The following is a 26,230-nucleotide window of genomic DNA, read 5'->3' as shown; positions in this document are numbered from 1 at the left end:
TGAAGGATATCAAGTTGTTCATGTTGTTAATAGTGTAATTTGACATGTTAGTTTTTCTTCTTGTTGGTAGTGGGACCAACAAGTGCCGTCCTCCAGCTCAGACTGAGAAATGCACCCATACCAGACAAACACTGAGGGACTTCTTTAAAAACCCTTAATTTATTCATAAGTAATTTCCATGATAAGGAATTAATGCATTTATAGACATCTTCCAAAATAAGGGCATCATGTGGAAAACAGTTTCGGCTGTGATGATGAATCCATACCTCAGGTCATGTTAAAAGACTTTATTTACTCTTGTGTGACACTTTGTAATGTTCTAGCTTTACTACATTACCAACTCCTCAGTAAGGGCCCCTTCACACATAGTACAAACAAGTACAACTCAGGGCGACTCACGGCTAAACAGTTCGTATGAGACGGTGTGTTTCGAGCAGCAACACAGTGCGAGCGGCTGCACCACATCACACCGCTGATGTGGAGAACAATAAAATAAAAACTAGCTGTATAATTAGTGAATTCACTGGGTTGATATAAATAATACATAAAAGGGGCCGCAATACAGAACCCCATGGTTAAATAACCCTGGTTAAAAAAAATGTCACTCGTGGAATTCAAACCCGTAAGCTTTGATTACCAGATGGAAACTTTACCACTGCGCGACCATTGCTGGCTTGTAATCAGTGCAGAAAAATACCTGAAATCAAGAAAGTCCTGTGTCTGGCCGGTGCAGCCCGGCACAAAGATGATGTTTTATGTTATATATCCACATGAGGACAGCAGGCAGAGACATGTGCCTCATGGAGGAATATTGTAAGTTTATGTCCTTCCATACACGGAATGTGTTCTCAAGATGGGACGTCCAAGAGCAGAGATCTTTACAGCCGCGGTTGTGAGTGGACTCCCCCCCCCCCATCCATTCAGTGCACAGACCAATGTGTTATGTGGTCATTCATTTTCATTATTTGTTATGTAATTGCATATGTAGGTAGTGTCATAATTATTTAAATAACTGTCCTGGCAGTGGATTCTGTTTGTAATGTGTGCAGTGAGCCATCATCCAGGTGTCAGTATGCTGTGATCAGCTGACAGGCCCCTCCCCGTGCTGTGTGCAATCAGACCTTGCTGCCCGGCCCCCATGTGATCAGATCTGTATATACACATAAGCATTTTATGCAAGGGGGCACGACACGCGCACACATGCGACACACATACACCATGTGTGTGGCTTTTTGCAACTGCACAGTCATGGGGCACGACATCCAGCTCGACAGTGATTGTCTGCTGACTGTTATCGTGATGATAGTGTGAATGTCCACACATTTTCTAAGTGGCATGCGAGTAATGTTAGATGTTTGTGTGTGTCAGCTGAAATTTGGCCGACACCTGCCACAAGAGGGTTCGATGGGCTCTCACAGGGCACACTCTGTCTTTCAGCTGCTCATGTGCGCAAATAGTTGTAGCAACAGATAGACGAAGCGTTGGAGGCAGCTACAATTTTAGGGCCCTGTCCCACTGGCGTTTAGGAGGATTTGCAGATGGAATGTGCACAAAAGTGGCCCACATCCGCCAAACAACCGCAATAACCGTGTAACATTCCTGTATGAGTCGGCCACCATCCGAACACGTCCGTGATCATCCGCAGAGGCACGCATGTCTGCAGCCAGGATTTTTGAGCGGCTCAAAAATCCTGCTGCGGATGAGATCCGCATCACTGCCTGAACACATACTGAAGACATACACAGGACATACACAACCAACGCGCCGCATATCCCCTGTCATCCTCTGATATCCGCAACCGACGGGTTGGCGCGGCGGACCGGGACAGCATGCAAAACAGATATGATGCATGCCCAGCACGGCCACATCACAGTCGCAAATGGTATGTCGCGCATGCAGACAGAGTGGGCATGGATGGAGCGAGCGCATCACGGCCGCTGTGCCCCTCATGGGGGTGCCTCCGCGGTCGCCTTCACTTCTGGTCCCTGTTATATCCGCTTTTCTTCCTCATGTATTCGCTGATCCACCCCGGGACATTTTTTCATTTCCGCCCACCTTTGTTGCGGACGCTCATCTTTTGTCTCCTCATTTCATGCGCAAATCCTCCTAAACGCCAGTGGGACAGGGCCCTTACATGTTTTGCATATGATTCCTGCTTCATGCACACTTCATGCGCAATTAGACCACATTGGCACTATGTGTGAAAGAGCCCTAAGGAAAGTCACTATTGGCCTCCCTAAAAGTCGCTAAATGGCATCATCACCTAATTTCCATTCCTAAATGGCCATGTACATGTATAATTGTACTGATATGGATTTTTTGAGGCCGATGCCGATAACGATATTTGGATGAAAAAATGCCGATAATCAATAAATCGGCTGATTTGCCGATAGCCGATAAATGAGCCAATATTATCATTATTATTTTTTTTAATGAATAAAATGTTCTTTTTTGGACCCTTAACAAAAAAGGTATGAGCTAAAAACTGAAGCTTTGTTGTCATATCGATTAACTTTATAACAGAGAAGAATTTTCAAGTTAAAAAAATGCAATCAAGAATTAAACCTTTGTGAAATTAGCAAATACATATCCTGAAAAAGAGTTGTGAAATACATCTGATCTTGTACCTCTTGTTGCTGCAACTTAGATATAGGTTATATTACAGGTAGAAAAACTTTTTCAGTTGCAGACAAGTAATTGTGAGAGGAAAGAAACACAAACACTAAGGAAACATTATTTTCACAACACTCCTTTATTTTTCTATTCTGCAACTTTAAAGAACAAAAAAAAAAAAACTTTCAAACAACCTTAGTGCAAGCAGAGGTTGGTTTTAGTGCTGGTAGAACATTTTAACAAGAAAACATGGACCCTGATATAACATGTGAGGAAACTATCATATAACAGTAAAATAAGATTCTTTTCACAAGACCCTGTAGTATGTTTGTGCAATTTTCAAGAACAATAACAAAGAACTGTCTAGTACAAAATAATCTGTGCAAAGTTGCATTAATCTCTAAGGAAAAAATAAATAACATTACAAAAAAAAAAAAAAACTCTACAAAAGTTATTAAACAAATCTTGAAACATTCGCCCTTCATTCTTGGTCCCTTTGGGTGGAAATCAAAAACCTATTTTTATTCTCTTTGTTATGAGTAGTTTTTATTTTATGCTTTATTCTTTTACTTTTGTTTTTAATTAGGTATTTTAATTTTTTTAAAACTTATTTTAATTTTTTTATGTTGAACTGTTCTGTGTGAGGCACCGTGAGACAGCTTTTGTTGTAATTTGGCACTTTATAAGCTGATTACATTGAAATTGAACAACATTTTATTGAGTTTTAAAGTAAATAAATATGAAGTTGGTTACTGGATCCTTAAACTCTGGACATAATAAACTCTACATGGTGGATCCTTGATCTCTGGACATAAACAGAAATAAAATCTGTTAGTTTTTGTCAAAAGCATTTCCTTTCAGACATTATTAGTGGCATGAATGTCTTTCCATACCTATGAGCTGAGCTCTACAGCTCATAGACGTCTCATTTTGGGAGGAAAAAACGTTTTAGTCGATTGTAGTTTATTGTCTGTATTGCAACATTTGTAAGAGGTGTCATTTTATTTAAAGCGGCGATTCGTTTTGAAGTTATTAATTCCGAGCGGACTCTGTTTCAGCAGAGAGCCACGCAGCGTTTGAATCTGTGACAAAGGAACGGAGGACGATTCTCGTTTGTTGACTGCAACAAGACAATAGCCCCAGTTAATGACTTTAATACACACAAAAAAATGACTCATGATATTTTAATGGCTTTGAGAGGGGTTAAGAAGCGGACTTACCGCTTCTAAAGAGCAGCGAATCAAAGAGCCATGAGCCATTGAATTGAAGCATTTCTTCAATAATTAATGCTTCAAACTGGAGTCGCGGTCCAAAATAAGCGTAACGGTCCAAAATTATATCATAACAGGCCGTAATGCAAGGCGAATGGCAGTAATTCCAAGAACCCTTCCGGACGACGAGTGAATCTGAATGTTTCAACCTCTTAGCAGTAAACAAAAGTTTTTCATGCTAGAAATAAGGTCTACACAACGTGGACTTAATAAAAAGTGTTACCGACGCAATGAAGCACATTTGACACATTACTACATAAACTGAGTTAATCAAACTGAGTTAAACTGAAACGGGAGAAATGTGGGGTGAATGTAATCGTAAAGTTATTACAAACAACATCCTTATAAACTTACTTGTATGCTTTTGTCAAGCCGATCAGTGCAGTGTGATGGCAAACTATGGGGGCAGTGATGAACACATTTAAGCAGGGGTGTAAGCAGCGCTCAGTTGAATGGAGTCAGAGCTCCATCTACTGGACAAACGGTGCAAGTACATTTTACATTGCCGACAAACATCATTTCAGTAACTGTTCTGTTTATGAGAAATTATCGGCGTTTTATCGGCAAAATGTTGGCCAATGGTGAGTACTTTGAAAAGGGCTTATATCGGCCGATAATATCGGTTGGGCTCTAATAATTGTTACTGATGTTGTAGAAGAGAGGAATAATGTTGTGGAAGGGACAAAAAGTGAGTAAAACACATCCTAAATATGTTTAGAACAACAAATTAACTTTCTTCTTTTGATTCTTGGGCTAGTCAGTTTTTTGAAAAAAAAAAAAAAGGGTCACTGGAGGGGTCTGAATAGTTGCTAAATTTAGCGACAAAAATCACTAAGTTGGCAACTTGCTCCACGTCTCCTTCTCCATCTTTCGTGGATGCGTTACAGTGACACTTGTAGGCCTGGCATATGTACTACAGCATTTTCAAGTGGTTTCACTGGATCTGTGAGAATGGAGATATTTCTTGAATGGCACCCTTTTTGAAAATAGCTAAAGATCGTACCGAGAGCTCAGTTTCATTGTGGACAAGGCCATAAAAACACGGGATGAAATTAAATGAAAATAATAAATGAGCCATTATTTTCTTGGGGGTCCTATGGCTAATCCAGGGGGACCTATAGTGCCCCCTGGTGCTGCCCCTACCCCCAGCTAGAAGCTAACCTTGCTAATGCACCTCCGAATGTAACATTTACAATTCAGCCTCTAGAGATGTTGGACTTTTCAAAACTCCCAGGACTGGGAATGATGGATCCAGAGATTTAAGAGTCGCATGACAGTGATGTCAGTTTGAAAGTTTGCAGTCCAACAGTTGTGGCACACACTGTGATGAATTGAGTAAACTGATTCGAACAGATTTAATTAATGATTTGTCTGGAAGCAAAAATTGTCTAATGTGCTGGTTTTTCGGTGGATTTCAGGCTCTGGTGGAATGAGTGGTCAAACACCAGCTTCTGGTGTGCACCATGTCTCACATCGTCTTCCACAGTCTGGGGATTAAGGACCTTGCCCAAGGGCCCTTAGTGGTCAGGCTGGGATTTGAACCCAGAATCCACTGGTCTCAAGCCCAACACTTTAACCACTAGACCATCACCTCCACCCCTCACCCTCCCTCGATAAAAAAAAAAAAAAAAAAAATTAACTATTTTCAGGAGAATAAAATCAACAGTTACTGCAGTGTCATTGTGCTTTGACACCATGGCTGCAGGTATTTCTCTGAGCATGAAGACATGCAATTAATTTTTAATGAATATTGCAACAGCAAGACAACACTTAAGTATGAAATTATAGAAGAAAAATCCTGCTTAGTTTGATATATTATCTTAGCAGTAGTTTGATATGTTTCAAGTTACTACATAACTCCGATTGAGCAGGGGGTGTGTGAGCTCGTCTTGACAAACAGTCTAATTCTAAGGCATACGTTTATGGATTAAGCAACAAATGCATTTAATTGTTGCATGAAGGTTTCATCTACACAACAGTCAAAAGACCAAGCGCAGGGATGCCTAAATCAAGCCAACCGAAACCACGCCGCCACCAAAGCAGGAAATCTGTGTGGAGAGGAACGCTGAGAGCTCAGGAGAAACTTGCGAAATTCTCAAAGAACTTCGCCAGTTCCGAAATGAAACAGCTGCGAATTTTGGTGAGCTAAAGAAGGAGGTTTCAGACATTAAACAGAACTTTGAACAATTAGAAAAAAGAATTGATGACGCGGAGCAGAGGATTGCGCACAATGAGGACAGAGACATGGATCTAACAAAAGTTTTATTCCATGTACTGTGCAAACAGAAGCAACTTGAAGATAAATGCCAGGAAATGGAGGGACGTGCGCGAAGAAAAAACTTAATTTATTCTGTTCCAGAAAAACAAGAAGGAAGTAATATGGTTGAGTTTATTGAGAAACTTCTCCGTGAGAAGCTGAGCATCCGGGAGGAAATCCACATTGAGCGGCCGCAGGTGTCTCCTCGGTGCGCAAGGACTACACTCGCTCTATCATTGTCCGGTTCTGAAGCTACAACGAGAAACAAAGAGTACTGCGTGCTGCGTGGGCCCAGAAGGACATTCGGATAGATGATCAGAGGATTTATTTTGATGATGATTTCACCACCGAAGTGTTTAAGGAGCACGCAATGTACCGAGGAGCGAGGAAGCAACTTCAGGAGAGGCGTATCAAGTCTCGCATTCTGTTTCCCGCAAAATTAAAACTGTTCTTGCAAGATGGAAAAACAAAGATGTTTGATTGTCCTCGAAATGCGGCTGAAGGACTACGAGAGTTTGGTGTGACGATGGAGATGCTGAGAAAGGCGCTAGATTGGAAGACAGCCCTGCGCACAGTGGGCTGGCACTCTCCCCGTAGCCGTGGTATTCATGGTCCTACCGGGGAAATAACTACCAGTGTGAAGGCTCTCTGTGCGTCTTTGGAAAATTATGAAGAAAGTATAACTAAGGGCAAATAAGGTATGTGCAAACTGACATAGTATCGAGGGGCAAGCGGCCTGGAGCCCGTTCAATGTACTAATTAATTCAAGCCCGGCGCCAGAAAAAAAAATTAAGGGGGCGATGAGTTTATCACAGCCCCCCCCAAAAAAACAAACAAAAAAAAATGCGCACCAGAGGAGACGTGCCTCTGAGCGTGCGTAATGAATTGGGTGCGCTCCTGGAAAGCTCATGTATTTAGGCTACACCGTTGTAAGAGACTGACTGAGTAAGATTAAAGAGTGATGACAGTATTTTTTAAATTATTATTTGAACGTATAGACCCTCGGTCAAGTGATCTGCATACCACAAAACCAAACCAAAAACTGATCTGAGAAACGACACGAGACAGTAGATTAACCCCACATACCGCCATCGCAAGCGCAAACACAGCGCAGTTGGGCATGTGCGCCACTCCATGGCACAGAGCCCAATTACACATGCAGTCACAAAGTTCTTCTGAAAAACTGGAGCGATCTGAATTCCGTTGGATGAATATGGGTACAATTCACCTCGTTCACAATGTGACAGAACTTAACAATGCGCTGTTACGCGCAATAGCACGCAACAACACGCAACACTTTTCTTGACCGTGCGTAATGGTTCCTGATAATTCTCCAGCAACACGTGCCATTAATTGTAACGTGTGGTAACAGGTTGCAGCAGTTCCTGAGGACACCTGACACCTGAGAATTGTGTTGTTGCACGCTATTGCGCATAACAGCGCATCGTTAAGTTCTGTCACGTTGTGAACGAGGTGAATTGTCTCCACACACACACCCATATTCATCCAACCGAATTCAGATCGCTCCAATTTTTCAGAAGAACTTTGTGACTGCATGCGTAGTTGGGCTCTGTGCCATGGAGTGGCGCAGAGAGGAGGAGGAGGACAGAGCCACTTCATGCGGGTCTCGTCTCATCAGGCACATGCAGCAGGTGTTCCACCTGCAGGAGCACGCTGAAGAGCACTGAAATTAGACTTTTAGCCGACTTGGTGTCAACAATCAAAGTGAATGCAATGCAGCAGGGTTTAATTGTGCACACGCTTCTTCCTCCACTGGACTGGAGGAGGTGCAGAGATGTCTGGCTGCACGTGAGTCTGATTCCTCTGGTTCAGACTCGTTCTCCCGCTCAACAGTTACAGCAGCAGGTGGAACACCTGCAGGAGCATCCTGAGGAGCTTCAGCAGGAACCGTGGAACGACACTTGGAGCCGAGTGTAATTGTGAAAACTGATTCGTCGTGGCGTGCAGTGAAATGTGACGCTGCGTTACAAGTCGTGTCAAAACTTGACAGTTTCCATGTCACTTCGTCATAACGCGTGACAGTTTGGGTTCCAAGAACCATCACAGGAACCACTACGAACGTTGTCACGTTCTATTAAGGATCACTACTCATGAAGATGGATCAATACGCTCAGCTGCGACCTCCACGACGTGAGACGAAATGAGGGTGGTGTGTGACATTCGTGGAAGATTTTTTGACAGGCAAAAACATGCTCCAGGAATATCAAGAATATCACGCACTATTAAGAAACCTATTCAGATGCGTTAAGTCACATTAAGAATGTCAGGAATGTGTCACGAATGACAGAAAAATGACATTCGTGACTTGTTGTCGTTATGTGTAAACGCAGCATTAACACCCTCCCCAAGTGAGTCGTGCTACATGATCTGCCTTTTGCTTGGTGGACTTGACGAATCCCAGGAACTCCAGCTCTGACACTGCTTGAATAAATCGAGCATGCTTTAATTCGTCCTTTTTATTTTTGATAACTCTCACATCCGAGGGGGCGGGGTTGATGACGTGAGGGGGCGTCGCCCCCAAACGCCCCCTCGTGGCGCCAGGTCTGAATTAATTCCAATGACTGCTGGACAATTGACGAGAGCTGAAGACACTGACTGTCAGTTCTATGATTTTTGTTGTGTGGGCCGCCAGAAGAGGAGGTACTGCTGGCCCACCACCAGAGGGCGCCCTGGCTGAAGTGCGGGCTTCAGGCACGAGGGGGCGCTGCCGCCTTACAGGAACAGCCGAGGTGACAGCTGTCACTCATCAACTATGACAGCTGTCACCGATCATCTGCACTTCACCCCGGATAAAAGCAGGATGACACCTCCACCACATCGCCGAGATATCGTACTTCTTTGGAGGTAACTTTCTCTGCCTGTGTATTGTACTAATTGATTTCAAGAGCTACTTTGTTGCAGCTGTCTACCCAGAGGACCGGCATGGGCCGCGACTGTTTTGTTCTACTTCCCACCAGATAAGTGGTACTCAGACGCTGCACGAGTGTGTGTTAGAGGTGGAGATGGAATTCCCACCGTTGTTGTTACGGGGTGTACACACACCCACACTTGACTGTCTTTGCTCTCCGCCAGCAGTACCAGATCTGACACGCTGAGACGGTGGCCACCTGGGGAATTCGGGACCTGGCGGCTCCAGTATCTTTCGGGTTCGGTGGCGGTGGTAATCGTGTGGTTCCGGTTCATCTTCAGACGGACGTCTCCTATCGTCGAGCCTGCCCACACGACACCTTTATCCATTGACTTGTATTTATTCTATAATCTGCTGTGTATGGTTGTGACATTCACAACAGTAAAGTGTTCACATTTAACTCCCTCTATTGTCCGTTCATTTATGCTCCCTGTTGTGGGTCCGTGTCACTACACTTTCCCAACAATTTTGAGTATGATCTGGACTCAGACACAAATTTGCACACATTTGCACTTGATATATGTAAGTATTATACTGAAAGTGACTTTAAAAACAGTATTGAAATTGGCAAAGCATTTTCTTTAATTCATTTCAATTGTCGCAGCATGTATTCCAATTTTGTTGAAATCAGAAATTTTTTGGAAACGTTTCAGGACAGATTTGATGTTGTGGCTTTGTCTGAGACATGGCTGAACGAGAATAAAGGGGTTGACTTTCATTTTGATGGTTATGAATTATTTTATGTTAATAGAACCAACAGAAAAGGTGGAGGCATTGTCTTATTTGTTTGCAGTGATTTTAAATGCAAAAAAGTTGAATGCATGACCACTACAATTGAAGATTTGATGGAATGTTTAACTTTTGAGATTGAAATGGAGAAGCAAAAAAATGTTTTGGTTTCATGTATATACAGAACTCCTGGTTGTAGTGTAAAAACATTTACAGATAAATTGGATGAAATTTTATTTTTGTTTGAATGACAATAAAACAATTATAATTTGTGGAGATTTCAATATTAATCTTTTAAATGTATCTACTGATATGAATAGTTCAAATTTTCTAGATATCATGTACAGTAAAGGTCTTTATCCAGCCATCACAAAGCCTAGTCGAGTCACTTCCAGCTGTGCTACATTAATAGACAATATATTTTTAAATGTAGGCCTAATAGAAAATACAGTTAAAAGTGGTCTTCTAATAAATGACACAACTGATCATCTCCCTGTATTTATAGCATATTCCTGCCAGGTCAAGAAAACTGAGCATAAAAAAGGTAACAAAATAATTAGAATTAGGACTGAGGAAAATCTCATTAGATTTAGGAAAGATCTTATGAAAGAAGAATGGGGCAGAGTATGTAAAAGTAATAACGCAAACAAGGCATATGATGAATTTTTGAGTAGATACTTAATGTTGTATGATAAGAACTGTCCAATTAAAATACTAGAAGAAAAGAAATTTGATGGCAAACCCTGGTTAACAAAGGGGATTTTAAAAGCATGTAAAACAAAGAACAAATTGTATAGAGATTTCATAAAATTCAAAACAGAATATGCTGAAAAACAATATAAGGCGTATAAAAGTAAGTTGACAAATATTAAGAGAAATGCAAGAAAAGATTATTATTCATTGTTGTTATCTGAAAACAAAAGTAATATTAAGGAAACATGGAAAGTGTTAAGGGATATAATTGGTAACAAAGTGTCTCATACTCATCCACCTTATTTATTTAATGACCAAAATAAAGAAATAAGTGCTGCAGAAATGGCAGAAGAATTTAATTCATATTTTGTCAACATCGGCCCATCTCTTGCAAATGCTATTCATTCAAATGATACTGAGGAGAACTGGAGACTTGAAAGCAAAGTTTTAAAATCCTTCTACCTTGGCGAAGTTGATGAGTGTGACATAACTGCCACTGTATCCAAAATGAAGGGCAAAAAAAAATCACGTGATTGTGATGGTTTGGATATGTTTATTGTAAAGAAAACTATAGATTGTATTGCTAAGCCTTTGAAATTCATCATTAATCTTTCAACACTGGTGTTTTTCCAAATAAAATGAAGGTGGCTAAAATCGTACCCCTTTTTAAGTCAGGTGACTGTCACAGTCTCAACAACTATAGGCCTATATCTTTGCTTTCACAGTTTTCCAAAGTTTTGGAAAAAGTATTTGTAGATAAATTTGATTATTTCATTGAAAAACATGACCTGTTACATGACAGTCAGTTTGGATTCAGAACCAATCGATCAACAGCCTTAGCATTAATGAAAATAACAGAGGACCTTGCTACAGAATTGAACAACAAAAACATACAATTGGAATCTTTATCGACTTAAAAAAGGCCTTTGATACTCTTGATCATCAAATTTTATTAACTAAGTTACAGGCGTATGGAATTAGAGGGGTCATGTTAAAATGGATGACAAGTTACTTAGAAACCCAACAGCAGTATGTTGAATATGCAAGATAGGTATCAAATTGTAGAAAGATTCAATGTGGAATTCCGCAAGGTTCTGTCTTGGGACCGAAATGTTTTATTTTGTATATAAATGATTTATGTGATGTGTCAAAAATATTAAGGTTTGCACTTTTTGCAGATGATACAAATTTTTTTCTGTTCTGGAAAGAATTTGGATGAATTATTTAATATAGTTGAGCAAGAAATGGCCCTACTTCAAAAATGGTTTAATGCGAACAAACTTTCACTGAATTTAAGCAAAACAAAGTATATGTTATTTACGAATCAAAGACAAAGAGATACTGCTGAATTTATTTTTCATGGGATTAAAATTGAAAGAGTGTCAGAATTTAGATTTCTGGGGGTTATTATAGATGAGAAGCTAAAATGGAAGCAACACATTGAAAAAAAAAAGTCAGTAAAAACTTTGCTATTTTGAGCAAAGTTAAATTTTGGGTTAATTATAATGCAATGAGAATTTTGTACTGCTCCTTAATTCTCCCATATTTTATGTATTGCTTGGAAGTCTGGGGTAATTCCTACAATTCTAATTTATTGCCTTTATTTATTTTACAAAAAAAGTGATACGAGTTCTGCACAGAGCTCCTCCAAAAGCACACACTTCTAGACTCTTTTTGAAGTCAGGGCTGTTAAAACTTAAAGACCTTATCTCTTTACAGACATTGATAATTATGTTCAAAGCTCGACATAATTTGTTACCACAGATTTTGCAAAATCTTTTTATTATGAATGATGAAAATAGTAGACGAAATCTTGATTTTAACACTTAAACAAATGAGTGTCTCACATGCTGGAGTTAAGTTATGGAATTCTTTGGGAAATGAATTAAAATCATGTTCGAATATTATTCAATTCAAATATAAATTTAAAAAAGAAATGTTGAAGTCTTATTTGTAAAAACAATGTAAAAAAAAAGTCATACTGTATGTGGCCATATATGTTAATTGTTTACTGTATTCTCTGTGTGAGAATGGGGTAGGGATTAAATAAGACTTGGTCTTCATCCTACTCCTGTTCTTACTGTGAATGTATTGTGTCTGTACTGTACATTCTCATGTAAAAAGAATAAATGAAATGAAATTAAAGTAAAATCAGTTTAACTCAGAAACAACTCAGAATTTTCTATAATGCATTTTCATGACTTTTCTTAGAAGTAATGCTAATTAAACAGAAAGAGAATGTGATGTGAAGCAGAAATATTTGGTAAAGACCTGTTTAATATGCGAGGGCTGTCAATAAAGTATAGGTCCTTTTTATTTTTTTCAAAAACTATATGGATTTCATTCATATGTTTTTACGTCAGACATGCTTGAACCCTCGTGCGCATGCGTGAGTTTTTCCACGCCTGTCGGTGACGTCATTCGCCTGTGAGCGCTCCTTGTGGGAGGAGTCGTCCAGCTCCTTGTCGGAATTCCTTTGTCTGAGAAGTTGCTGAGAGACTGGCGCTTTGTTTGATCAAAATTTTTTCTAAACCTGTGAGACACATCGAAGTGGACACGGTTCGAAAAATTAAGATGGTTTTCGGTGAAAATTTTAACAGTTGATGAGCGATTTTGCGGTGATACTGTCGCTTTAAGGACTTCTCACGGTGCGAGACGTCGCTCAGCGCTCTCAGGCGCCCCCCTAAACCTGTTTCAAGCTGAAAACCTCCACATTTCAGGCTCTATTGATCCAGGACGTCGTGAGAGAACAGAGAAGTTTCAGAAGAAGTCGGTTTCAGCATTTTATCCGGATATTCCACTGTTAAAGGAGATTTTTTTAATGAAAGACGTGCGGACGGGTCCGCGCGTCGGGACACAGCTGGCACGGTGCGGCGGCACAGGAAAAACACCTCCGTGTTGATAACCATTTGTAAAATCCAGGCGGCTTTTGATGGCTTTCAGTGGAGTGAGTATATGAGAAATTAACAGCTGGACATGTTCCAACTTGTCCTTAAGGCTTCCAACAGAGGTGTTTTTCCTGTGGCGGAGTGTCGCGGCGGCTGCGAGCCGACGCTGCAATCCGTCTGCACGTCTTTCATTAAAAAAATCTCCTTTAACAGTGGAATATCCGGATAAAATGCTGAAACCGACTTGTTCTGAAACTTCTCTGTTCTCTCACGATGTCCTGGATCAATAGAGCCTGAAATGTGGAGGTTTTCAGCTTGAAACAGGCTGATGACGGCGCCTGAGAGCGCTGCGCGACGTCTCGCACCGTGGGAAGTCCTTAAAGCGACAGTATCACCTCAAAATCTCTCATCAGCCGTTAAACTTTTCACCGAAAACCAGCTTAATGTTTAGAACTGTGTCCACTTCGATGTGCCTCACAGGTTTAGAAAAAATTTTGATCAAACAAAGCGCCAGTCTCTCAGCAACTTCTCAGACAAAGGAATTCCGACGAGGGGCTGGACGACTCCTCCCACAAGGAGTGCTCACAGGCGAATGACGTCACCGACAGGCGTGGAAAAACTCACGCATGCGCACGAGGGTTCAAGCATGTCTGACATAAAAACATATGAATGATATCCATATAGTTTTTGAAAAAAATAAAAAGGACCTATACTTTATTGACAGACCTCGTAGGATTTTAATACTGACAAATAATACATCATATATCATTTGATCAATGAGCCTGTCATTATCTTTGACATTTCAGTAATGACTTTCATTTCAGCAATAACATAAATTATTTTTTTAATGTTTGGTTTGACATTAAGGATGAAATCAAATGTTTCACATTTCATAACCAATGAACTCAAGCAAGCTAAATTAAGCATGTGACCTTGTCGAGTCTTTTGAACTGGTATTTCAGCATCACGAGTATGGGCAGATTCACACGGGAATTGTAACCTGCAGAGTTCAAGTTAAAAATAAACAATTGAACAGATAAATCAATATTCCCTGTTTGGCTGATAAATAAGGATTCCAGCTGAGCACACAGCACATGGTGTTTGTTCATTCTTTCACATATAGTACTCCCCATGACATTAGAATGAGGCACAGAATTATTTGAGCTTAGAGATACATATGTTCAATTTACATGTTTATAAATGTCCAGAAATGGGAGATTTATTTGTTTAGGGGTACACTGTGCCCTTCATACATGAATTATCACCATCAGAGTGTTATCTCATCCACATGCTGGGCAGTACAGCACGTCAAAGAAGCATTCTTTTTCTCTGGTTTGGCAGTAAGGAATATAGTTTTCCCCTCAACTGGCATTTAATGGCATACAGTAAAACTTGCATATAATGGATTCACGCAAATTTTGTCTGTTGTAATTGAAATCCTTATATGTATAAAATGGACAAAATCTGTTATACGAGGTCTGTCAATAAAGTATAGGTCCTTTTTATTTTTTTCAAAAACTATATGGATTTCATTCATATGTTTTTACATCAGACATGCTTGAACCCTCGTGCGCATGCGTGAGTTTTTCCACGCCTGTCGGTGACATCATTGGCCTGTGAGCACTCCTTGTGGGAGGAGTCGTCCAGCCCCTCGTCGGAATTCCTTTGTCTGAGAAGTTGCTGAGAGACTGGCGCTTTGTTTGATCAAAATCTTTTCTAAACCTGTGAGACACATCGAAGTGGACACGGTTCGAAAAATTAAGCTGGTTTTCGGTGAAAATTTTAACGGCTGATGAGAGATTTTGAGGTGATACTGTCGCTTTAAGGACTTCCCACGGTGCGAGACATCGCGCAGCGCTCTCAGGCGCCGTCATCAGCCTGTTTCAAGCTGAAAACCTCCACATTTCAGGCTCTATTGATCCAGGACGTCGTGAGAGAACAGAGAAGTTTCAGAAGAAGTCGGTTTCAGCATTTTATCCGGATATTCCACTGTTAAAGGAGATTTTTTTAATGAAAGACGTGCGGACGGATTGCATCGTCGGCTCACAGCCGCTGCGACGCTCTGCCACAGGAAAAACACCTCTGTTGGAAGCCTTAAGGACAAGTTGGAACATGTCCAGCTGTTAAACAATTTCTCATATACTCACTCCACTGAAAGCCATCAAAAGCCGCCTGGATTTTACAAATGGTGGCCGCTGTCTTCAGCAGTCAGACCCAGTACTGCTGACAGAGAACAGAGACAGTACTGATGAGTGTGAGTTCGCACACTCAGTAATCCCACAGTCTGTATACAGTTAGGAGCGAAAACCTCCACCTCCAATCACACACTCGTGCAGCTCCCGAGATAACCACTTATCTGGGTGGGGTGGGAGGCGAAGCCGTCGCAGTCCACACCAAATGCCAACTCAGCAGACAGGGTATCCGTCCCAGGAAAACGGCTGCAAAAGAGATCAGACTGATGCTCGGGTTAAGGTTCAGCAGAGAAGTAATTACCTGAATGGTTGCTGATTTCTCGGCGGGGAGGTGGAGTTGCAGTCCAGCCTTTATGGTGGTGGTGATGAGTAGTGGATGAGTGACAGCTGGTACGGATGATGAGTGACAGCTGTCACTCCCGGTCGCGCCGACGCCCTCTCGTGCTTGAAGCCCGCACTTCAAGCAGGGTGCCATCTTGTGGTGGTGGGCCAGCAGTACCTCCTCTTCAGCGGCCCACACAACACCACTTCTTTATAGAATCATCAATCTCGAAACCAAAGATACATGCAATTTCCCTCCATGAATTGCGGGACATTTGAGTGTCTTTTTCCGACTCCGTGTTCTGAAATTGGTCATATTTGCGGACTTTTCTGCCAAACGTATTTGATTCATGATCAAAATGTAATCGGAGGGCACACTGCAAAAATGTTTAAAATATGACAGGAGAGGAAAGAGTGAAATCAAAAAAGTGAGAAATCACAGCCCTTTGCAGTGTATGTCATTTAGCAGGTGCATGTCAGCCTCTGGAGAGGGTTCTCAGCCAGACAGAGAGGGCTCTGTTGTAAAGCGGTTTGGTTCGTCACACCCAGGGATATGTGTGAAACGTAACACCATATTACAGTGCAGGCAACAAGCAGCGTTTTGTTAATAATCACTGGCCTTTAATTACGGCCTGCCTCATTTAGGTTCCGCGTCTGATTTGAAAAAAATTAACGGTTTGAAAAAAATTAATGGCCGGGCTTTTAATCACAGAAATACGGTACCCACTTTCCATGAATTGGCGAGTGTTAGTGCTGAACTTCATTTCATTTCTCTGTTACTGGGCACGTCCAGACTGGTTTGCCTGGTAATACATTACGATGGGGTGGAACATTGTGTCCGATGTCAGCAAAAATCTGTTGTACAAAATCCATTATATATGGTATGGCGTTTATTACATGGAAAACCAGAAAAAAGCATTGGCACTTTTGCTTTTGTCCAGTAAGTGTGAATATCTAGTTCATACAATGATGATTTAGGTGAGTTTTACTGTGTTCTCACCTCAAAGGGAACTGAACAGAACAAAACAAAGGTTAGCATGATTGAATATCGAGGCTTCACTTCTTGGGAATGCACCATGGAAACAATAACAACTTTGTAACACATAACTGGGAAGTTAATTGGGGTTATTTCAGAAAACCAGTGTCAAACAGGGGTGGCAATGTAGAACAATATAGTGAGTGTGTGCAGTGGCTGAGAGAGGCCACAACACTTCTATTACAAATGCATATGCTTACAAATACAAAAAACACACTCGCATCATGTTTAAAATGGGTGTTTGCATCAAAAAGCAAATTGCAATTTGAGAAAATGCTTACAAAACACATTCGTTCTTTCAATATTTTTCTATGCCATCTTAATCCAGTTAGTAGTCTTGTGGTGGCTGAAGCCTGTCCCATTGATCATCAGAGGTGGGACGAAGTCACTGTCAAGTCATTCTCAAGTCATCAATCTGCAAGTCCCAAACCAAGTCTCAAGTCAGCTTGCAAACAATTGGTGGTCATTATGACTTGAGACTTGACTTGGGACTTCTTGATCCATGACTTGAGAGTGACTTGATGGTGACTTCATCCCACCTCTGGTGGTCATTGGACAAGAGGTGGGCTACACCCTGGACAGACTGCCAGTCTATCACAGGGCCAACTCATACAGACAGACTCAATTCACTTTATTTACATTGCACCAAATCACAAAAAGCTGCTTCATGGTTCTTCACACGGGTAAGGCCTAACCCTTCCCAACCCCCCTGAGCAAACACATAGGTGACAGTGGTAAGGAAAAACTCCCTCTGGTGTTTGTTGAGGAAGAAACCTCAAGCAGACAAGACTTAACGAGTCAAACACAGTCATACTCTCACTCACATCTGTGGTTGATTGAGTCACCCGTTCACCTCACCTTCAAAAAAAGAAAAAAAGCAGGGCTTCGAACCAAAAAATTTTTTCCCAGCTGGTTTGCTCTGAACAGAACCGATATTTTAACATTCCAGATTTTGGGTTCCACCCCAAAATTGATGTTCCTGAACTGGTTAGAACAAAACAATATCGTTCCTTAGCTGGTTAGTAATGTTACATGTCAGCTGTGGGGCATTGAAAACACTGTATGTGTCAGACCTGTATGTGTCAGACCTGTATGTGGTGCTGTAACACTCCCACGTAAAACAGAGAAGACAATAGACCGTACTGCAACAGGCAGCAAAAGCTGGACACAAAGTAAAGTACACTTATTGTGTATTTAAAGTGAAGCATTGTGTTTCTTTTAAAACACAAAGCGCTGTGTTGCTCTACGTCGCAGAGAAGCCTGTGGTACCAAAAAGAATTAACAGAGCACTAACCCACTGCTGCCCATTGATTGGATCAGGAGAAAAAGCTACCGTCCTCACATGACCATAACCATAACAATAACCTCGAACCATAACTATAACAAGGCTGCACTACATATGAATGTTATGAATATGGCTACGTATGAATAGTCACCTCCTAAAATCATTCATGCATTAAGTAAATATAAAGTCTTAATCTGACCTGCTACTTTGTTTCAGTTGGATTCATCATCACAGCCTGATGAGAAGACGGTCTTGTTTTGGGAGACTAAATCTGTGAAACACTTTAATTCCTTATTGTGGAAATTACTAAAGAAACCCAGTGTTTTTTAAAAAAGTCCCTCTATGTTTTTCTGCTTCGTTTCTCAGCCTGAACCAGAGAACTCCAGGTCTTTGTCCCCTCAACAATCAGAAAAATAAGTTATTTTAAAAGTTGAAATATAGTCCTGCCAGTGTTCAGCCATCTGACGTAACTTTGGCATTCTGCTTGCAACAAAAATAAATCCCATTACATCAACCAAGATCAAGATTTGTTTAAGAAAAGCATAATAACGACCAATAAATGCAGTGTTTTTAAAGAAGTCTGTCGATGTTTGTCTGCTTAGGGTACATTTCGCAGCGTGAAACACGGGACAGCAGTGCTTTGTCCTGCCAACAACAATCAAAATAAATGACAGGCGGAAGTGAACCTCACCAGGTCTTCTTGTGCCAAGTTTATTGGTGGTTTGCAAACTGCCACGGTGCATTAACGCCACCAACTACTTTGGTGTGGAGACTGACGTCCTCACCGGGTCATTGGAAACGGAAATATTTTCAAGAACAAAAAAAATAACAGTATTAACTGATTACCATTATTTTAAATAATTGGTTCTGTTCTGAAACATTAAAAATATATAAATTTTCTGCCACACACAGTAAGTCCATATTCTACGTAGACTTAATTAGAGCTGCGTGGTGCATTATTGTGATTCAAGTCAAGTTTAGATGGTAATTAAAGCCAATGAGCCCCGAATAAAAACAAAAGGGAACAGCCCAAAAATGAGAAAAAATGAAATCAGTATGTCCCATAAAACTCACTTTTTCTGCGCTTCATTCCCAATCAGGTACACAGCAGACGTTATAGGTATCCGCCACGCCTGCCGCTCTCACTTTTCAAACCTTTAGTAACCGTCTTTGCTGCTCCTCTCGCTAAAGTTGTTATCCGTGTAAACGCATCAAAGTATAAAACATCCTGACATTCACTGTTCCCGTTTTGTCTGCACAGTCAGACAGCTTATGACATGTTGAAAAGAGTGTCATTTTGAAGTCCCCCCCCACCATGATTAGCTTGTGTGGCACTGAAGCTGCCTGTCTTTTTTTTAGGTCCATACAATGCTGTTTTGTTCAGCGACTGAGGTGGGCACAATAGAATTACACTGTACAATGTGGGAGGTTTTTGTCTGTCAAGTGCAGGAAGCAAATTGTGTGGATATGCTTTTATTAACAAGGGGCTGCACCTCTTATCGCACAGCCTGCAGCAGCGGTGAAAGACAAATCCTTTATTCTTCAGATTCAGACAAAGACGAATGGCTGTCGTCACTGTGAGGTTTTGAACCCTTTTGAAAGACAACGAGAATCTTGCTTACGCCCAGATCTCCCCTCTGTCTCCTCCCCATGTCTGTCTTTTCCTGTTTGCTTCTCTTTCTCCCCTGACAGCTGTCATTCCCTTCATACAATGGACCAGGATTTCTATGAAGGGACAGATTACCTCTCCCCCATGCCGTTCGATGGAGAGAGGACTGAAGAGTTTGAGTACGAGGTAAGAACTGATCACACTGGTGGTGAGCAAAAAACTAAGTTGAACAATAAGCATCACTGGGAGAGGGTAACAGACACAACTTTCATGTTTATCACAGAGTCATGCAAATGAATTAGTTGTGATTCAGTGGAACTGTAACATAGTGTGTGTGGCCTTGCTATTCCCTTCTGTCCAAAACTGAGTGACTTTTCCACCATTCTTAATCCACATTGACTTTTAACTGTTTGAGTTCAACAGCCGTGAGCTGGAGTTTTTCATGTCAAGATTGCCCAAGGTCATGAGACCAACAGAAAGGTGATATATGACTTCATATTAGTGTTTAATAGTAACCATACAGGGTTCTTGCCAGCGCAGTTGAGCATAGGCGGCCGCTATGCTGTGATCTGAATCCCCTATGATTTAACCAGCATAGGGGGGCTTTTCTGTTTGTTTTTTTGTTTTTTTTGGGGGGTTTTTTAAGGACATGTTGCACGTTATTTAACATCCCAGTTAGCAACATAAATTGGCCCTCAAAATGCAGGAAATAGTGTTTCAAAGGGGTTATATGTTTGTAAATTTTCTCAGGGAGATGCCCCTGGACCCTCCTACAATAGTCGCACCTGCAACGCTTGTCATGCAGCTATGCTCCGCTAAGTTCCCCCTATACTGTTAAAAATTCCTGGTGAGCACCCTGCCATAGGTGTATCTTTACCCAATTCCTTGAAAGTAGCCATTCTAAATGGGTTTGCCTTTTAAAGGTCACCAAAGTTAACTGGCCCTTTGACCAGTACAAAGGAAATATATTAAAAGCTTCATGGTAAAAAGAAGACAGAAAAAAAAGGATCATGAACACCTTCAATATCTTCTAGACAGGTGTGTCAGAGCAAACTTCATAGCCTGAAAAAAGAGAGGACAACCATACGGTGTCCTTTACAATTGTACTTGCAGTGACTTTATTATGTTAAAAATGTTTTCGAATGTTATTGAGACTCCTCTTTTTTTTCCTTAAAAAACCCTTGAAATTTAAGCTATAGTTTGCCTGAAGGGACATGGGAGAATCAGGTCTAGATTTGTTTTCTTGTGTTAAAATCCTTCTCTGCTCCATTCCACCATGAATTTTTAAACTGCGATGCAACAGTTAAAAGTTAGAAAATACACAGTTTCTCCAGTCACAGCAACAAAACACCTTCAGAGTTGTCTTGGGTGTTTTGGTGGCTTCCCTCACTAGTCACCTTCTTGCACGGTCACCTAGTTTTTGAGAACTGCCTCCAAACAGATTTACCATTATTACAAATATCTGTAAATATCTGTATTATTTATTGAAATATTGGCTACTTCTCTTAATGTATCATTTAAAGTGTCTGTGCACCACTATTTGTGTCCAGTGAAATTGTCATGTGCTGTAATTTTGGATGCTAACAGTGTTAGCACTTTTAGCAGCTATCAGTTGCTTCATGACGTTAGGTCTAGACCATCCGAAATTACTAAGAAAATAAGCCGGTCATAATTTTTAATGGCCACACCAAAGCAAACCATTATGAGAACCACTGCTGCATCACCAAAAATAGGATTTTTTTAAACATGAAAACTGAGGTTAGCCTGTTAGCCTAGCTAATTCGGACTCAAAAATAGGGCCATGTTTGGGCTTTATTCATCTCGCCCAGGTCATACACAGTCTCGCTCAGGTTCCTCCTTTTTTTCCATTTTTGGGTTGGTTGTGATGTAAACAGAGTAAGCAATTATCAATATGATGACACCCAAAACAGCTATTTTTGGGCTTCAAAATGGCTATTTCGGGTTTCTGTAGAAAACCTATGGATGTAGTCACGCAGGGTTTGTCCAGTGTATATACAGTCTTGGTTCTAAACTTTTATTCTCATGGTTCCTTAGCACTACACATCTTCTTTCTCTCCCTGTTCCAACCTCAACTGATCAGTTAAATCTGGCATCTCTCAGTTCTTTAATTGTGGAACACACCTGATTGGACTGTAGCTTTGGGTAGAGCATTGGACACATGGATAACCTGCAGTGCCAGAGATTCCTTTTTAGGCTTGGGAAGCACCAGTCCAAGACATTTCTCAGGGTCTAGCTGAGAATGGTTGCTGTTTTCAGATCAGGGCCAGTGAGCTGTATTCAGGAGGGACCCACAGCAGTCTGTCATTTAACCAGCTGGAGCAGCCCCTATGTGAGGACTCCTTTAATTATGGTTGGCAGTTGTTGGTAGAGTCCAACACTAATTGGGCACCGTAGTCTCGTCTGAGAGTGGGTGATAAAGGGGTTAAGTGAAAGCGCGTATGACACAAAAAATATACTTCCGGGGACAGCCTCATTATCACCCAGTCACTTGTCTGACCCCACCAGAAACACGGCACAGTCTGTGTTTAGGGGCAAATTACACAGCAAACAAAGTGACGATGCGGCGGAAAGTGGCCATGTGTTGCGGTTTGTTTATGACTCAGTGCTCAAACATGTCGAGACAGTTGTGCCAGCGTCGATGAGAGACCGCAGCTACTCTGTCCACCTTCGACTTCTCATTATTCACATTAAATCTCACTGAAACCTGCTGACACAACCTCTTCCATTTGCATCGCCTTCCCTTCTCAACTGGGAATTGAAGCCCCCCCTGCACTTTTCGCAACTGCTTCGGTGATTGCAGCCAAAAACAAAACAGTACACCATCTTTCCGTATGAAGTGATGCTGTGTTTGTGTTGCGCAATGGCAGGCAGCCCCTGAAAGCGGTCAAATCTCACAATATCACGCAGGGGTTCAAACGAGACTGTGCTGCCCCATTGACTACAGGCAAGTCCCACAAGGACACGAGGTACAGACAATCAGACACACTGCAGATTCCTGCATCCTTTTCTCAATCACAAAATACCTCCGTTTTGTTTTTCTTACAATGCAAGAAGAAAAAAAGTGAATGCAGAAAACTGTGAGAATGAAACCTGCTAATTGTTTTCACAACTCTAAAAGACAAGGGATGTGGGGCGGGCGGGGGGACAACATTGTTGTGTTAGAGCTTAATCACATCCACTGCAAGTGAGGTGTGTGAGGTGTGTATATCAGGCGCTGGCATCGAAGGTGGAGCCATTTCTTTGTTATCACATGTGGCGTGTCAGTAACAGTGAGATGCAGATGTTTTGACACAGATCTACATATAGATTCAGCTGTGACGAGATAAACAGTCTGCCTTTGCTCTCACATTGTTTATTTCCATGTCAATGCGATACAAGCGTATTTGTAAGAGAGAGCTGTGACTGGTCTGATGGATGGTGATCGTTCAGCCCTCGTTCCACTTATTTCTTTCATATGAATTTACTCTAAATGCTTCCACCCACTGAACTTCAGTGTCTTCACGTCCTAAACAGATTTGTGCACCCACTTGTATCTCCGAGGCCCAAGTGTCAAGTCGGAACAAATATAATATATTAAACCCTCTCTTTACGCCTCATTGCTATTAGCAAATCCTTTTATACCGTGTGTGCTTTGTAGGCTGCTACATTTTTGATTTCATGCTCGAGGAGTTGGAGAGCACACGAACACAGCCCCACATACTGTAAGTGAGCTGGGACGTAAGATGAAACTGAAAAGCTACTCGCACAGTCAAACTGATCCATTAGTCCTTCCTCAAGATGAAAAAAGAGATTGAAACAAAGACATTTCTTAAAGTTATATTTGTCAGATGGGTAAGCAGAGTTGGTGAGACCATTTTGGTATCACATTACGCAGAAACCATCAAAATATAATTCACCTTTGTTATACATGAGGCCATTGGTGTTTTGTTTAAGATAATCATTGTTTCACTCGTCCTCGAGGTGTTGATGAGGTTGAGAGATAACACTGACCTAACACGGAACTAACCTTTCCCAATATACTGTATGTTTCAGTGAATGTTCTGTGATGTGAAATACGTCACTCTGCAGTACATCTGCTCACCCCCAGGAATGCACGATACACAATTTTTCAATTCCAATCTGATCCCTGAATTTGATTATCTGCCAATACTGATACTGTTCTGATCCGATACCAGAGCTCTGTTTGCTTTAATATTATTATTATCATTATTGTTTTTTTTTATGAGGATTTGCTTAAAAAGGAGACCTGAAAGTTCAGCTATAATTTGCCAGAAGGTGCATCTAAGATGAAAGCCCAGATTTGATGTTTTGGTGAAAGAATTAAGTACTTTTATTTTTATAGACTTTTATAGACTTATTTTTATAGACTTAAAGAGAAAAGACAGCACTCTCTCTCTCCGTGTCTCTCCCTCGGTCTGCCTTTCTCTGTCTCTCTCCCTCTCTCTGTCTGTTTGTCTCTTGCTCATTTTCTCTCTCTCTCCATCTCTCTCTCTCTCTCTTTTTCTCTCTCGCTGTTTTCATGCTGCGTAAACTTCGTAAACTTTTTGGAAACACAAAGCCTTTCATCCGTAAAATAAATGTATCATCATTGATGCTCACGCACAGGATTTTAATGGAGACTTTTTTCCCTTTCAGCGGACAGAATCTGTGTTCGCTGTCCTCCACGGCTGCATGCTGACCTCGCATTTTACAGCCTTGGGACAGTGAAGTGGCTAACTTTTTAGCACACATTTTCAGCAACAATTCAGTTAATTTTTTGGAAAATCCGTGCTCGAAGAACAGACAATTTGAACCTGAGAGCCAGGCAGAAATTTGCCACTAACTGCAGCTAGAACACTGCAGAAGAGAGTTCTCTCAAACACTGGGCTTCAAAAACCTCCCCCCTCCTCCCACTCGGCAGTAAACAAGCAGAGAGCAAACAACAGCAATTGAGAGGATTCACAGTGGCTCTTCTCTGATATCAGAAAATGTCGCAGGTTGGATTGGTATTTTCTGATACGTGAATTATGTTGGTATCGGAACCCAATACCGATACGGTCCCATCCCTACTCACCCCACACTAATCGCTAAATGACTTGTTCCAGGGAGAATGGAGATTTCTCCCGACCTAGCCTCCTCTAAATGAGAAAGTCTCAGATCTTGCGAGAAACATGAACTTCTTGTTTTCTCCCCGTAAAGTTGTGGTATATGTATGATAATACAATAGAAATATACACTGTCTGAAAATGTATACGATACTATGTATCATTACACACCTCGGTAGACATGGCTCCACAGATGGCGTTTGCGTTCTGCTCTGTTGAAAACAAATGTACATGGACAGCAGGGGAAGAGGGGAGGGGGAGGGCCAGTAGTGAGTTTTTACAGTTTTTACAGATTTGTGACATATGTACTCCGAGTCATAGGGGCAGCTACAACCAAAATAAATAAATAAAAAATTGACCGAAGTTGCATAGTTCCCTTATAAATTAGCATCTTAGACAGGAGTTGGTCCTCCACTCTGGGAGTAAATCAAGTGTTTCCTTCTTCTGGAGGGTGGTACACGTTATGAAGGAGCTGAGAAAAGCCATTTGGTTACTCTTCCTTGAAAAAGAAGAAACCACCAGAGACCACCAACTGTCCTGTCTCTGGAGGGCAGTGACTGGTGCAGTGGTGAGGAATCATGCAGTGTAGTGATTGCTGGACATTAGGGGTGAAAATCGAATAGCACATGGAGAGATACTGTGCTGGTCAGCATGCAACTCAACTTCCAATTTTCATCCCGCACACAGAAAAAAATTAATGTGAGTTATGAAGAAGAGCTCGCCTGCCTTGACAGAGATGTGGTCATCAGGAGCTGTGTGCAGGCTGAATGTTCCATGCTGTTCTGCATGTGGTGGCATGCAACTCAGGGAACAGTTTTCTTGTTGAGCACCAAAAACAAAAAAATGCGAAATATCAAAAAGGGTTTGCCTGTCTGGGGTTGCGTGGCTCCAGCACTGAAAACCATGACCTTTTGTGACTTGCAAAATAGAGACGATGTCATGATCCAGCCCTGTTGGGCCCGGCTGTTATTATTTTGAACTCTTTTTCCATGTTTGTGCTCTGAGCCTTTTGGATTTCTTAATCATGCCACGTATCATCGTCATGCTTCAGCTGGTCTTGTTTCTTGTCCTTGCCAGGATTTCATGTTCATGTTATCTTTGGCTTTGTTTCTGTCATTTAACCTTGTATTTGGTCACTTAGTCACTCTAATCTTAGTTTGATTCTGTTTACTTCATTTCTTGTATTATGCTTTGGTCACGGGTTCAGTTTTCTTTTGAGCATCTTGTATTCTTAGCTTAGTTCTGTTTATCACATTTTTGTATTATGCTTTGGTCACAGGTATTTGTTATTATTTATCTTCA

At 41.3% G+C, this 26,230-nt stretch overlaps 1 protein-coding gene across 3 annotated transcripts in view; it reads left to right on the top strand.

Annotated features, from left to right (window-relative positions):
* The window catches only part of LOC117515519 (PDZ domain-containing RING finger protein 4-like), a 640,352-nt gene that overhangs the window by 530,456 nt on the left and 83,666 nt on the right, over positions 1-26,230 (top strand). For all 3 annotated transcript variants that reach the window (XM_034176100.1, XM_034176101.1, XM_034176102.1), the window contains exon 3: positions 19,907-20,009. In XM_034176100.1, coding sequence (XP_034031991.1) covers positions 19,907-20,009 — 103 coding nt within the window. The remainder of the gene's footprint in view (positions 1-19,906; positions 20,010-26,230) is intronic.

The sequence above is a fragment of the Thalassophryne amazonica genome, chromosome 8 (assembly GCF_902500255.1).
Source record: "Thalassophryne amazonica chromosome 8, fThaAma1.1, whole genome shotgun sequence".
NCBI classification, from domain to species: Eukaryota; Metazoa; Chordata; class Actinopteri; order Batrachoidiformes; family Batrachoididae; genus Thalassophryne; species Thalassophryne amazonica.
Note: the sequence above shows the minus strand (reverse complement) of the source record. Positions and strands in the feature narration are given on the sequence as shown.